The sequence below is a fragment of the Patiria miniata genome, unplaced genomic scaffold (genome assembly GCF_015706575.1).
Source record: "Patiria miniata isolate m_02_andy unplaced genomic scaffold, ASM1570657v1 HiC_scaffold_26, whole genome shotgun sequence".
Classification (NCBI taxonomy): Eukaryota; Metazoa; Echinodermata; class Asteroidea; order Valvatida; family Asterinidae; genus Patiria; species Patiria miniata.
The window spans coordinates 331,874-346,483 of record NW_024037065.1 but is presented as its reverse complement, the minus strand read 5'-3'; the positions used below and the strand labels follow the sequence as shown (position 1 = coordinate 346,483).

Sequence of the window (14,610 nt, the reverse complement as noted above, 5' to 3'; positions counted from 1 at the left end):
CATGTTGCGTCTGCCAATTAAAAAAGGGAAATGGAGGTCAGATGTCACCCCAATTTTTTTGTGGGATTTGAATTCATTACATGACTGTATAATAATAGGTGCAATACCTTTCTTTTGCAATATGGAGGCTTGGGTCACAAAAAGGGCGTTTTGAAAAACAAATTAAAAAATAGCGAAAAATAAGGTATAGAGTTCATTGACCTATTAAAGGGTACCAAAGGTCAGATTATGATGTCCCCTTATCAGAAAATGCTTTTCATGTCACAAAGAGCCAACTTTTAGACTTGGGTCCTCAAAAAAATGGGTTTTATATAATACATCTTATAAATTTCTATCGCTCACCAGCCCCACTATTGACGTTCTTGATACGTAAGGAAATGGGCTCCCTAAGGGAGGGGATTTATTTAAGGGAAGAGTCTTCCATAAGTAAAAGGCAGTTCCTTAAGGGAAGGGATTAACTTTGAAGGTGTTTCTGTAAGAGAAAAGTGAGTTTCCTAGGGGTAAATGGTTTCCTTAAGGAAGGGGTTTCCTGAAGGGAAAGATATTTTCTTATTGATAATTCAACAATAAAAGTGCTTCACTAGCAAGATCTTTCAAGAATTTCTAAAATAGTAAATGGGGAATTCTTACTCAGAGGGGACAATAATTTACCCAAATATATTGTCTTCAATCATACGAGTGTTTAACTTTACAACCAAGTAAACTCAAAGATCAACTCCACATTTGCACCACTCATTAAGTAAAGAGCTGCTCAACACTCACGGTACGCTACGCGGTCTCTCCAAGTCTCGGCCTGGCCCGTCACCAAGGCGGGCCTGGTGGGGCCGGGCCCCAGCGCTGTCTCAACGAAGTTCTTTTAGTCTGGAACTCAACGGCGCGCCAAAACAGTCTGACGCAACCTCGTTCCTACGATGTCGAACAGTACGCCCCCATCACCATATCTAGTTTTCGGTGTGAAAAATAACCGTTGCCGATTGCTGATATTGAAAACAAAGGTAAAAAGAGGTGAATCTATATTTATATTGACATCATGCGAACAGAAAATTAACCAGACATCATAACTTTAGTAGTGCACCTTACATCTTCTCTTGTTTTCTTATTTATTACGTGGTGCTGGACACTCCATACATACGCGTATGAGTGTAACTCAGACAATGTCAGATTATCATGACGTCGACAAGTTTCAATCAGGTTGCTAAAATTATTTAGATTGTGCATTTTGGGGCTACTGCTACTAAACTACTGTACAAGTAAAATCTCCATCTCATGGCTCTTTCTCCGATCAGCATGGAGTTACCGGCATTGGCAATGTCATCCTGTCAAATGATTAGCTTTTGGCCCTCAGTGAAATACGCAGTAAATGAGTTAAAACTCGGAGCTGATCTCCAACCTGCACAGTGTCGGGCATTATGGGCACTGTTCAAAGGACATGATATCTTGTCACTCTTCCCACAGGCTATGGAAAAAGCCGTATTTATCAGCTAGCTGTTTATATGTTTGGACACAAACTAAATATTAAAACCCCCAAAACTTCTGGTAGTCACTCCTCTCAATGCAACAGTTCAAGATCAGGCCTCAAAACTTTTTAGCATTGGGTCCAAATTGCTATACTTCGCGACCATATCAGAGGGTCTTGTCCTGATCATCAAGTGATGAAGAAACAGAGACAAACCGTATTTCATCTACAGATGTTTTGTTATCGGGAGCACCGAGGAGCAACTACGCAAGGCAAATATTGTGTATGTCCACAAGCCCATTTCGCCCCTTTTTACTGTCTGTTGCATAGTAGAATTGAGTCTGGATTTTAGACAGGACTTTGCAAAGTTAGCAATATTAGCTAACCTATTTCCACACACTCCAACAGCTTCAATGATGCAACCGCTTCCTAAGATTACAGGAGGCCATAATTAAATTGCTTTGCTTAAAGAAGTCTGTAATGATTAGCAGCAATCCTGACAGCATGCATGCCGTAAAGAGTCAATTGCCCTCTACCCATGGTGTTCAAACACGGCTGTTTCATCTGCATGTCGTGTACATAATAAAGTTAAACACACGCACGCTCGTGATTTCGTTACTCCAGTGTTGAACGATGACGTTATGTAAACATGGCGCTCCCCAGGGCTGTCAAAAAGTCACGAAATTATCACGGATTTCCCCATCATAACCAGCTTATTTTCATTCAATATTATTTAATAAAACATTATGTATTCGTTAAATTGAATTCTCTCTCAGCTTCTTGCTCTTTTAAGTCAAAATAAAGGAAAAAAAACAAAAAATCGTACTTTTGTCCGCTGGCACTGTGCGAGTTTGATTTTTGCTACGACGATGTTTTTACCTTCATAAAAAAATTCATCATCGAGTCTCAGGAGTTTATATACAAAGTTCTTACAATCCAGGCAGTAGAAAATACAATTACATACATTTTCATGAACTTTCCGTTTCTGGGCCAAGTCAAAGTACATTGAACGAAGACTTTTTAATCATGGATCGAAACAGACTAAAGTGGATTGAAGTGGGATTGTCTGCGTACAACCCTATGGGAAATGTGCGCGCGCGCGAAACGTAAACAATACATGTGAATACATGATAAGCTCAGCGATGTACATTATGTACGTATAGCATGTATTGTCGCCATCCGACAGCACTAGTGATGTCAGTCGAGTGAATCATGGCGAAGCAAGACAGTGAATTGGATTTGAAAGTGAATTTGTTTGCCAGAAAATGACAAATTCGATCGCTTGTTCCCTTCCTTCTCTCAATGTAAAATGAGCTTTGATTTTCATGCTGCAGCAATTTCCAAATTGTGTCGAGTATGTGGCAACATATTGAGTAAATCATCACTAGGCCTAAATGAACAACGGACACTACTTCAATGCTGTGAGTACAGGAAGCAGATATACTCAGTATTCGGCATAAGTACATGGGAGGATAGCTCTGGTGAGCATCCTACAAGGCTTTGTAGCAAATGTGCGAGGAAAATTAGACATGAACAAGGTGGCACGAGAACTTACAGCCAAACCACCAGTAGATCTGTAACTCTTCCAAAATGGACAAAACATACAAGAGTTTGATGCAATATTTGTGCAGATTTTTATAAACAGTCTAAAGGGGCCGCCCCTCAAAACTCAAACGCAACTGGAGGCAAGTTGAGGATCGGGAACAACCAGGCCTGCCATTCCACTTACCTGAGGTATATTTTCTCTTCAGTCACAACAGAAAATAAACTGAGAGAAATTTCCCCAAAACTTGACATTTTTGGCAAAGAGGGTGAAGACTTTCTTTTCACATGTGTCATATGTCAGTGCATCACTTCTCCTACCTCTGTGCAAACCCCATGCCAGCATTATTTCTGTGCGAGATGCTTGGCGGATTATTTCAAGTACATGAAAAGTGCAACCGTAGATTGCCCAATTTGTAAAGGAACAGTAAATTTCCGGGAGATTGCTGATATCCCAAGAATTCTTAGGGTGCAACTCAAAAGTTTAACTGTGGTGTGTGTCCAATGCACTAAACTTGGGAAGTTGGAAACCCTTTCTGATCATTCTTGCGCAGCCCCACAAGTAAAGAGGAAAGACGCATCTGTGACAATTGTCGAAACAGTCCTCCCCCCTAAAAAAGACCAAGCGATCATACAAGCTGCCAACCTTCTGAGAAACGAGGCCCTTAAACATACAAAAGGACAGCCAATTCCATATGCGATAGAACAGGCAACTGATCGTTGGACTTGGATAAAACTGCAACACCGTGGAAAAGTTGCGACACTTAAAACTGGAGGCAAGGTAATGCAAATATAGGCCTTTCAAAACTGATAAATAAAAAAGTAACAAAGTCAATCAGTAGGGAGATGAATTGCTAGCTGTACCTGTACGAGCAGTCAGCAATCTTCATTTAGCCCATAATGTTACTTGCTGTTAACGCTTAGATGCATTGTGTGTAAAAAAAAAAAAATCAAATTTTTAATTAATGTGTATGTATAACTTTTTACAACAATAATTCTTTTTGGTCTAAATTTTTATTTTTAATAGTTACAGAAAAATATGTTTTTAATTTTGTTTAAAAGCCTGCACTCATCAAACAAGTACCAAACAGAGCAGTGTCATCCGATGAACCTGAACTGAAGGGAAATTCAACCAAACAGGTCAGCGATGAACATCAAGCCTCTTCCCCCGGCCCAATGTCCGTCAACAAATCCCTAGCACTTATGCGTGATAGCCATTTGAGTTGGGACCAGCTACGGAAAGTTCGCAGGTACTTTACATGTTACAAATTACATACATTTCATATCGGTTTTTGCAGTGAACATATGAACTAAAGAAATAAAAAGTAATACTCCATAATTTCAGTCCCTTTTCAGATATATACATTATATTTCACATATGGCAGGTATGTTGGTCCTTCAACCATTGCTTCCGAGCAAACAATGCGTGTGCAACAAAAGGGCCTACTTAAGGACTACATTGTTGGTGAAAAAGTCCCGCTGCAGTTTTCAAGTGATAAAGCTACTGCTGTCGATGGCTATGAGATTCGTAATGCTCCATTTGTGATGGTCAAAAACCTGCCAGCGATGATACTGGACTACTTAGACAGGCTTGACAGGTAAAGCATAAAATCTAAAATTAGTGTCATGCACACATATTCAGGTAGATGACAACAGCCAAACTAGAATGACATCATTAATTTTTTCTGTAGGTTGGGAGGGGGGCGTGGCGTGGATTGAGGGGCTTTAAACAAGATGTAAATGCACTACTTGCAAACGTTTGAGCAATAATGTAAAAAATGTAGGCACATTCAATTTGAAAACTTGTATATTTGAAACAGATGTGGATCCTTAACATGGCACAATGGGGTCATTCCTTCCAAAGAAATTTGGATCAAGTTAGGTGGAGATAAGGGCGGAACAACCTTCAAGATGGCATTTCAAATCACAGATGTTCAACGACCCAACAGCCTGAAAACACAGTCACGTTTGCCTGCTTTGAAGCCGATGACTCCTACACAAATCTTTAGAGAACACTTCCCCAAATAAGTGAGCAAGTATCGCATCTATCCAAGCAGAGTTGGAGGTAAGATTTAAAATGGATCGAAAATATTAGTTATTTTTTGTTTTTATTATGCAATGTATTTGTGACATTGTAGGTGCAATGCAACAAACATGGAATCTTATTTTTGTTTCAGAGGACACACATTTCGCCTTTTCTGCTTTGGGGATTATGCACTCCTGACCAAGCTCTATGGAATCTGTTCTTCGAATGGTAATCATTTCATCATTCCATAATTATTCCAGATTAATATCCTCCCCGATTGATATCAGCGGTTACACGTTAAAAACATTGGTAAGCTTAACACTTTCATTTTAAGTGCATGTGTACCTACACGTACATGTAGTATGTACATGTACCACGTATGTTTCAGCCGCTCATTTAGTTTGCGCACATGCGCACTCAAAATATGAAATACTGATAATCAGCAAACATGGATGCCTGCGGTCGCAGTTTGACCCACTGAAGGATCGGTCAACATCACGCTTGAAGAACTTTGATAAATTTTTCTTTCCACGTGGACAGGAATTTAAGGCAATCAAAGTCACTTTTGCAAACCTTAGCGCAAAAAAAACAGAGAGTGTTTGATGCATTTTTTTTTGTTTTTCCGTGTCGTGTAGTACGAAAATATTGGGTCACAAATTCAAAACAGGCGAAAGTTTAGGGGATAATTTTTCAGTTTTGCCGAGTAATTGTAAACTTGTCTTCACTGAAAAATGGTAAAAGATGCCATGGAAAGTGCGATGTTTAAATATCATTTAAGTCGGACACCGTTTCAATGAGAAAAGTAAGGTCTCACGTTATACGTTTTTTTCGTTGAATGTAACGTTAGTGTGCACGTACCTGTACACAGACCCTGCGGGAATCTGGCCCGTAAACATGGCTAGCCTCGCGCCGCGCGCGGCGCTCCGTTTGTAATCTTTCGACGCGTTGGCAAATAAATGTATACATTTAACTGAAACGATTTACAACTGACTGGTTCCCGCCCCTGAAATGCAAGTACGATCACAGAGGGCACTGGGACCAGTGTATTTGTGCACGAAGCTGAAAATGGTTTACTCGAAAAATGACGATTTTTATAAGCTACAGGTTTCCGTCTTACATCAAATCACCTGTAAAATGATAATAATCTATCATCGTTTCCTATGGTACTACGGCTGATCTAAGGTAAACCCGGAAAATTGTCAAAATGTGTAAACCAAAGTCAAAAGCGAAACATTTTTTTCCTTTTCATTTTGTACGTTTTTTGTCCATAATTATTGGTTTTTTTTATATTTTAAAAGGTTTTTTTAGCGCCGTTACCACACTGTAGAGACAATTTATATCTTTGTTCACTTGGTCTACTGATAATTTTTGGTTTGAATCATCTTTTAAGTACGTTTGAGAAGGATACATTTTAAGACATGAAAACCAGACAATCGGTCAGTGCGTCGTCTGCTACCGCTCTTTGCAAGCCGACGACGCGGAGGAAACCATTGCGCATGTGTGAGAAGACGAACTAAATGCACGCACGGTCTATGGGGCTGAAACATACGTGGTACATGTACATACTGTACATGTACATGTACCATGTTGTGTTGGGTAAATGTACAGTACATGTACATTTGTACTCTTCAGCTGCAAGCACATGCACATGTACATGTACATGTACATGTTCATGTGTACCGACTACAGATGTACATGCACTGCACCAAATATACAACATAGTAATATAAATAAACTTTTATTGTTCATCTTATCATTTCTGCACAAATTATCTTTAGCCCGGTTCTGTTGCATCTACTGCTGCGCCAGTAAAAATGAAATGCAACAGCCCCTCTGTCAGCGAGGACCATCCCAAGACCGGACACTGGAGACAATCAACGAGCAATACAACAACTTTGTCAGTGATGGACAACGGAGAAATAGGGCTAAGGACGTCTCATTGAGCGTGGTTAATAGACCAATGCTTCCAATTGAGGTTGACCATGTGAGTACTTTTTCCTATTTTTCCCTCTGAATAGTGAATAGCTAGTATAAGAAAACAAACTTATTTATAGTTTTGTACTTTTTAACAGGTCATCATTCCAACCCTTCACATATCTCTAGGGGTTTTCAAAAAACTCTGTGACATGTTCGAAGAACAGTGTCATAACCTAGATATTGATATAGTGAAGGAACGGATTGGGGCGCAGGAGGCAGATTCCACCAAGACAAATTTTGACTGCCAACTGGCATCGGAGGCACAGCAGATGTTTGAGCTTGAAATCCACCTCCAGGAGAAACGCCTCGAGTTGGAATCACTGGAGGAAGAAATACCCCTCAATCACTTACAAGACCCAGGGTCTCAAGCAGGAAAGCCAGTGCAACAACTGAGAAATGATATTACTGAACTGGTAAGCAATCAATATTTAATTCCAAAGTAAGCCAAAGAATTATGCATACATCATTAAATGTATAAGTATGTACATGTTGCAGGGCCAAGTTTACCTTGTAGATTTTCATGTTTAAGATGCCACTGTCACAGGAGGACTTGTGGTCTTTTTTCCATGGGAACTACTCCTGTAAAATACACTAAAAAAAGAACATTAAGAAGATAAACTTGGCCGTGCCACACTTATCATACCCTTATACTCAGACTCACAAGGAAACACAACCTGACACCAGATATTATGTGAATGTTGGCCACAGCCAAAGAACGTTTTTATTCATTTTTGCCGGATACCGAATTGTTTTCTTGGCATACCGGTCTCACATTGTCATAAAAATTAAGTGGGCGCACCTGGCCCCAAACATGTATACAAAATGGGCGCACCTGGCCCAATATACCAAATGGGCGCACCTGGCCCCATATACCAAATGGGCGCACCTGGCCCAATATACAAAATGGGCGCACCTGGCCCAATATACAAAATGGGCGCACCTGGCCAGAAACAAAGTGGGCGCACCTGCCCCCCTACAATAATACGAAATCATTAACATCATTATGTTAATTTTACAAGTAATTTCTGAGTGCAGAAGTGGTCCCACCGATGTTGTACATTCAGTCAGGAGCAGCATAGTCTTTTGAAACGTTCTAGCACTATGTCCTCTGCACTTAACATTTATGATCATTATTCAGAACAAATACCAATTTGTGTCTAGCTCCATGTCAGTTATTTTATTTTGAATTTTTAAAATGGGGGTTACTGGCTGTCTGCACCTCAAGAAAAATGCCTCCAAATATAGTAAATACCTGAACTTGACAAAACTTTATAATCACACCATTTGAAAAAGGTGGAGTAAAAGGGGGTGGCGGTGGGCGAAATTGTTGTGTTTAATCTCACAACAAAATGCACCCTCCGCCTCCTTTGGATGGCTGTGACAGAATGACAGCTACATGTACGTGAATTGTGTTTCCCGCTCGAGATAGCGTCATGACGCGTATTCATGATCTTTGATTGGTTTTAACTTTGTTCCATCCTGCATTTGCATACGCGCCACCCTAATTTGCATATCGATCCTGTCCACTATGACCTTGGTCATAAGTCACAGGTCACGAGTCACCTTCTCGCGTACATGCAATTGTTTACAATGTGTTCTGATCGGCTACTAGCGAAATGCTCTGCAATAAACAGGGTGCTTACGGTAGGTGTTCACTGAGTATAAGGCCTTTTATCGTTTATGCGATAAAAGGGGGTTATACTCAGACTCACAAGGAAACACAACCTGACACCAGATATTATGTGAATGTTGGCCACAGCCAAAGAACGTTTTTATTCATTTTTGCCGGATACCGAATTGTTTTCTTGGCATACCGGTCTCACATTGTCATAAAAATTAAGTGGGCGCACCTGGCCCCAAACATGTATACAAAATGGGCGCACCTGGCCCAATATACCAAATGGGCGCACCTGGCCCCATATACCAAATGGGCGCACCTGGCCCAATACACAAAATGGGCGCACCTGGCCCAATATACAAAATGGGCGCACCTGGCCAGAAACAAAGTGGGCGCACCTGCCCCCCTACAATAATACGAAATCATTAACATCATTATGTTAATTTTACAAGTAATTTCTGAGTGCAGAAGTGGTCCCACTGATGTTGTACATTCAGTCAGGAGCAGCATAGTCTTTTGAAACGTTCTAGCACTATGTCCTCTGCACTTAACATTTATGATCATTATTCAGAACAAATACCAATTTGTGTCTAGCTCCATGTCAGTTATTTTATTTTGAATTTTTAAAATGGGGGTTACTGGCTGTCTGCACCTCAAGAAAAATGCCTTACGCGCACAGCAGCGCGCGCCCACCAAGGAAAGGCAGACAGTAAGCCCTATGACCACACAAATAACACGTCAACACTAGAAATCAAAGTACTGTGCTGTCATAACACCAAATTAAAAAGTGGGAGACCTATAAAGGTTCCTACATATGTGCCAAAATGCAATGGTGGAGATTGGAGCTAAAAAATTGCGACCCAATAGACGACAAATGCACTCCATCATAGCGAAAGAAAGACAGCTCTGACCACACTATCTGAGGGTGATGCAAGCAATATGCGCGTGACAGGGAAGCACATTGAGATTTAGCCCAGCGATTAACAGTGCGGCGTTTTCTCTCAACTGCCGACTGAGAACGAGCACCAAAATAAAACACCCGAGGAAGGATGTCGGACCAGACAATGGACGTATCCGGAAACATGGCTCTACAATCACGCAGCAACACAGCAATTTTCTGCCTAAGACCATATTCGTCAATTGCCACCAGATCATTTGTGCCCAAGTGATTTATCAACATAGACGGTGGTGGCTGTTTGGCACATAAGCCCGCCAGCAGTGAACGCAGCTCGCCCACTCCTGCGCCCCCTCTGCCTGTCCACGTAACCGTAACGGGGAGGTGGAGCGAACGCTCTGCTCGGCGGACGATAGAGTCACCAACTATCCACACATGATCTGCAAAACAAACACGAAGGCAAGAAAATTGTCTGTTTTTTGTTTTGGAAAGAAACAACCGCAGTTGCTGCAAAATTGGGACGGATGACTTCATTAATTTGGCAGTGCCAAACGGCAAATGGGTGTTGGGCGGATGTACGAAAGGAAAGCATTGGACCGCCATCGACCCATGTCAGAAATGTCTGCATACGAAATTCCTAATTCAGCCGCGGATGACGCAGCCCCAATTCTGAAAGAAAGCGCTCGAATACCAAGATCAGCAAGCCCAGCAACATTGACTGCTTTGCGCAAGACTGTATTAAATTGATACTGCGTGAGAGGGGAACCATTGAAATGACAGAAAAATGGGCCATCGCCAACAGGGCGAATTGCTGCAAAATCCAACAGCGCACGAACCGGGCAAATGGATTGATCAGGACAGGAAACCAACCGGACAGCTTGGGGACGGCCACACTGATTATTTTTGGAATGCCGAAATACTATGACAACAGAAGGGGAATTTGTGTCGGAAGTGCACAATTGAATGTCACTCCCCAACAGAACAGACTTCTGAATATGGCACTGTGAGTAAACTGCGAATTCACCAACCCGCATAAAGGCAAAAAAGGCACTCAAGAAAACTGCCCTGAACATCACAGACTCGAATTGGGACGCGCATACTGCCGACAACACCCCAGTTAGCTTCCCTAAGAGTGGCAGAGAAATGGGGAGCCGACCATCCACTGTGGGATGCTCTCGGCAAGCTCCCTCAACGAGGTTCGAAACTACAAAATGCTTAGTTGGATCATTATACCCCTTAAGTTTATGAAAATAACTAACACCCGCAATATAGGTGGCAATTGTAGTTGCGGCCAATTGACGCAAGGACAACCAAGCTATAAAACTGCACACCTCGCCCACAGTTGCAGGCGACCCTCCTGACACCGGCTGTTGCCGAAACTGACAAAATGCTCGCCAACCAGCAGCATAAGTCTTGTGAGAATTTGGCGCAATAGATGTTGTCAAGAGGCGATCCATCTCTACTACTATGATACGTGAGGAAGAGCAGGCAGCGGGGTCATAACCGCGTCGGCAAAGGGATCCGCCCTGTAAAAACGATCCATCTGAAACCGGGACAATGCATCAGCAATCTCATTATACTGGCCTGGGACATGGACGGCCTTAATCAAAGTATTGGAACGCAGGCACTGCAAGACAAAAGGACGCACCAACTGCATGATTCGCGGACAAGGCGAGCTCAATTTATTAATGATGTGTACTACTGCAGGATTGTCAGTGTGAAAACAAACCTTGCGGCCAGCTAGTCGAGGAGCCCATGTCAACAAGGCAACTAGAATTGGGAAAAACTCCAGAAAAGCAATGGAGGGAGGATCGTGAGCAAACTCCTTCGGCCAATAACCCTGTACCCACTTTCCTTGAAAATATGCCCCAAAACCCACACTAGCGGCGGCATCGGTGTATAAATCAAGAGTCTCGTTAGATTGCCATGCACAGTCTGCCAACATTGAGATGCCATTGAAATGTGTCAGAAATTCTAACCACATAAGCATGTCAAGCCGAGCCCCTTTGGAAATGCGCACCTTGTGGTGTGGACGATGAAGCCCAGAAGTCAATGCAATAAGGCGACGCAAGAACGCTCTGCCTGATGGAATGGCTCTGCATAAAAAATTAAATGAGCCAACTAAGGACTGGATCTCGACAAGAGAAATCTTACGCTTGCCCAGCACAGCTCGAATCTGCTCTGAAATTGCCTGAGTTTTTTGAAGGGGGATTCGCACCTCTGCTGCTACTGTGTCAATTTCTAAACCCAAATATGTGATAACCTGAGCAGGCCCGAAAGTTTTTTCAACCGACAGGGGAACACCTAATCGCTCACAAACTGCTTGAAACGTGCGCAGGAGACGTGCGCAGTTATCGGCACTCGTACCCACAAAAAGGAAATCATCGAGATAATGGGTGACCCCTTCTGTCTGACCAAAACACCTAACTTTAAATTCCAAAAATGTACTAAACTGTTCAAAAAGAGCACAGGAAACACTACAACCCATTGGCAAGCATCGATCATAATAAAACATGCCTTCAAATGAAAAACCCAGTAGTTCGTAATCTACCGGGGAAATGGGAAGCAAACGAAAAGCAGATTTAATGTCCGACTTTGCAAGCCACGCCCCATGCAGTGGCCAGTTCTACAGCCTTGTCAAATGATGCATAGTGAACAGAGCATTTATCACTATCAATGAAATCATTCACTGACTGACTGGCTGGAAAGGAGAGGTGAGGAATTAAACGAAATGTGCCTGGCTCACGTTTTGGAACTAGACCAATTGGGGAGCACTGTAAATTAGGAAACGGGCGTTCAGAAAATGGCCCGGCAATCCTCCCCAAATTAATTTCATTGGCTAGCTTTTGGCGAACCACCTGGGGACGTTCGGCCGCAGAAGCGAGACACTGTGAATCGCGTGCTTCCCTAGGACCATTATAGTTAAGTGAGAAACCCTCAGTGAAACCACTTCGTAAAACCTGACTAACACTTGAAAGCGGATAATCACCTAACCAATTTATCAACACAGGCACATTAATGGGGGTTGGGGGCACGAAAATTGGCTGATTTTGCACCCTGATGCAGTACAGGAGCTCTTACTGACGCTGCAGCAGCACTTGGCTTGGCAGGTAGCGGGGATCGAGGCTCATGCCGAACCGATGCGCCAAAACCACTGGATGCAGTGGCCCCTCGCGCTTGCCCCCAAGCTCGACAACGCGTGGCGCCATGACCAGTGCGCGAGCATTTACTGCAAGCGTGTGCGTATTTGCATCCCTGAAAATAGCAACCTTGGGCTGAATTAAAAGCAAAACAATTCCCGAGCTTAAAAGAATTCCCTGTGCGGGGGGTCTGCGCTGCCGGCAGCCCACCACGTGAGTAAGAGGGGGAGTTCAGCCCGACCGCTGCAACGGTCAGCCACAGCTCGGAATCAATTTGACCCCAGGAACGAGCAGGGTCGGCTTCCTGTTTCAGCCTGAACTGCTCGTCGTACACCTTCCAGCCCTGGCCTGGAAATTGAATGTGTGCGGTACGAATAATTTCCGCGTAGCGCAGCAGCTCAGCAAACCTGTTTGTATGCTTTACAAGGTAAATGGCCATGAAAGTGTGAAATGCTGATTGCCACGCATCTAAACTCTCAATCTTCTTGCGAGTGGCCCCCGGTTTTCTCAGGACAAGAGAGCCCCCCTCCAACGCAAAAGTGAGATCTGTACCCTGGGTATCAGTGCGTGCCAAAACAGCACTTGCGGTGTCATTCCTTAACAAAGCCAAGTCAATAAAGGAACCCTGCCAATTTTTTTCCTTTAGTGCCTGCGAAACATGAAAACCCAATGGGGTATGTACACTGGCCTGGGCCATAGATAATGGGCGATGCATATTCAATATATCGAAATTAGGCCCGTTACAAGTAGGTTGCTGAGACCCATACTCACCCCCCGGTGACACCAATGGGACACTGCCCAAAGCTGGCCCCATGCTGGTCGTCGTACATGGCGAATCAGTAGCCGGAGCCATGGGAGCCGCAGGAGCGGCGGATGGGGCACCGTTGAATGCTGCCGAACTCCCCGGCGATGATACCAAGCCCGAATTGGCATGAGGCAACAGGCCTCCGGGAATGTCTGTCCCAGATCCAGCCAAGGAAGACATCGCCCCGCAACTGGCGGGCAAAACGGATGGGGACATCGCTCCGACATGTCCGAAGGACGGTACGGCTGCGTGAACGGGCTGGTATGCGGCGAGACATGCTGCCGGCGGTTGGAATGTCCGCGAAACCCTGGATGTCATGGAAGCCCCGGATGTGACTGGTGTGAACTCCGGCTGCGATAACCCTGTTTGGAATGTCAGCGAAGCCCCGGATGTCATTGAAGCCCCGGATGTCATTGAAGCCCCGGATGTCATTGAAGCCCCGGATGTGACTGGCGTGAACTCCGGCTGCCCGGCAATCGGTGCAGAAATCACCGGCGAAAAACTTGGAGCAGCACCGGATGTTGAGAGCCCGACTGATGTGATCAGCGGGTGTGCTGGCGCCGATTGCCCCGTGGTGGTGGACCCAAACCCCGGCTGGCATAGCGGAGCTGTGGCGATCGGGACCGCCCCGGGCACGGCAAAGGAGGCGGAGGGGGCAGTGCGAGCTGGAGCCCTCCGTGATCTTGACTTCTTCACGGGCGCAGATTTCTTTTTCTTCTTGGCACTGGCGGCTGGCTCAGGCACAGGCTCCACCAGAAACCGCGCAGGGCGGCGACGTTGGCGAGAAATATTCGCACGATACATCGCGAAACGACGAAATTGTTGTGTTTAATCTCACAACAAAATGCACCCTCCGCCTCCTTTGGATGGCTGTGACAGAATGACAGCTACATGTACGTGAATTGTGTTTCCCGCTCGAGATAGCGTCATGACGCGTATTCATGATCTTTGATTGGTTTTAACTTTGTTCCATCCTGCATTTGCATACGCGCCACCCTAATTTGCATATCGATCCTGTCCACTATGACCTTGGTCATAAGTCACAGGTCACGAGTCACCTTCTCGCGTACATGCAATTGTTTACAATGTGTTCTGATCGGCTACTAGCGAAATGCTCTGCAATAAACAGGGTGCTTACGGTAGGTGTTCAC

The 14,610-nt window shown here is 44.0% G+C and overlaps 1 protein-coding gene across 1 annotated transcript; it reads right to left on the bottom strand.

Annotated features, from left to right (window-relative positions):
- Positions 1 to 12,253: 12,253 nt before the first annotated feature.
- LOC119733640 lies at positions 12,254 to 14,610 on the bottom strand. The gene has a single exon (XM_038207043.1). The coding sequence runs from the start codon at positions 14,261 to 14,263 to the stop codon at positions 12,530 to 12,532; it is 1,734 nt and encodes a 577-aa protein (XP_038062971.1). The 5' UTR covers positions 14,264 to 14,610; the 3' UTR covers positions 12,254 to 12,529.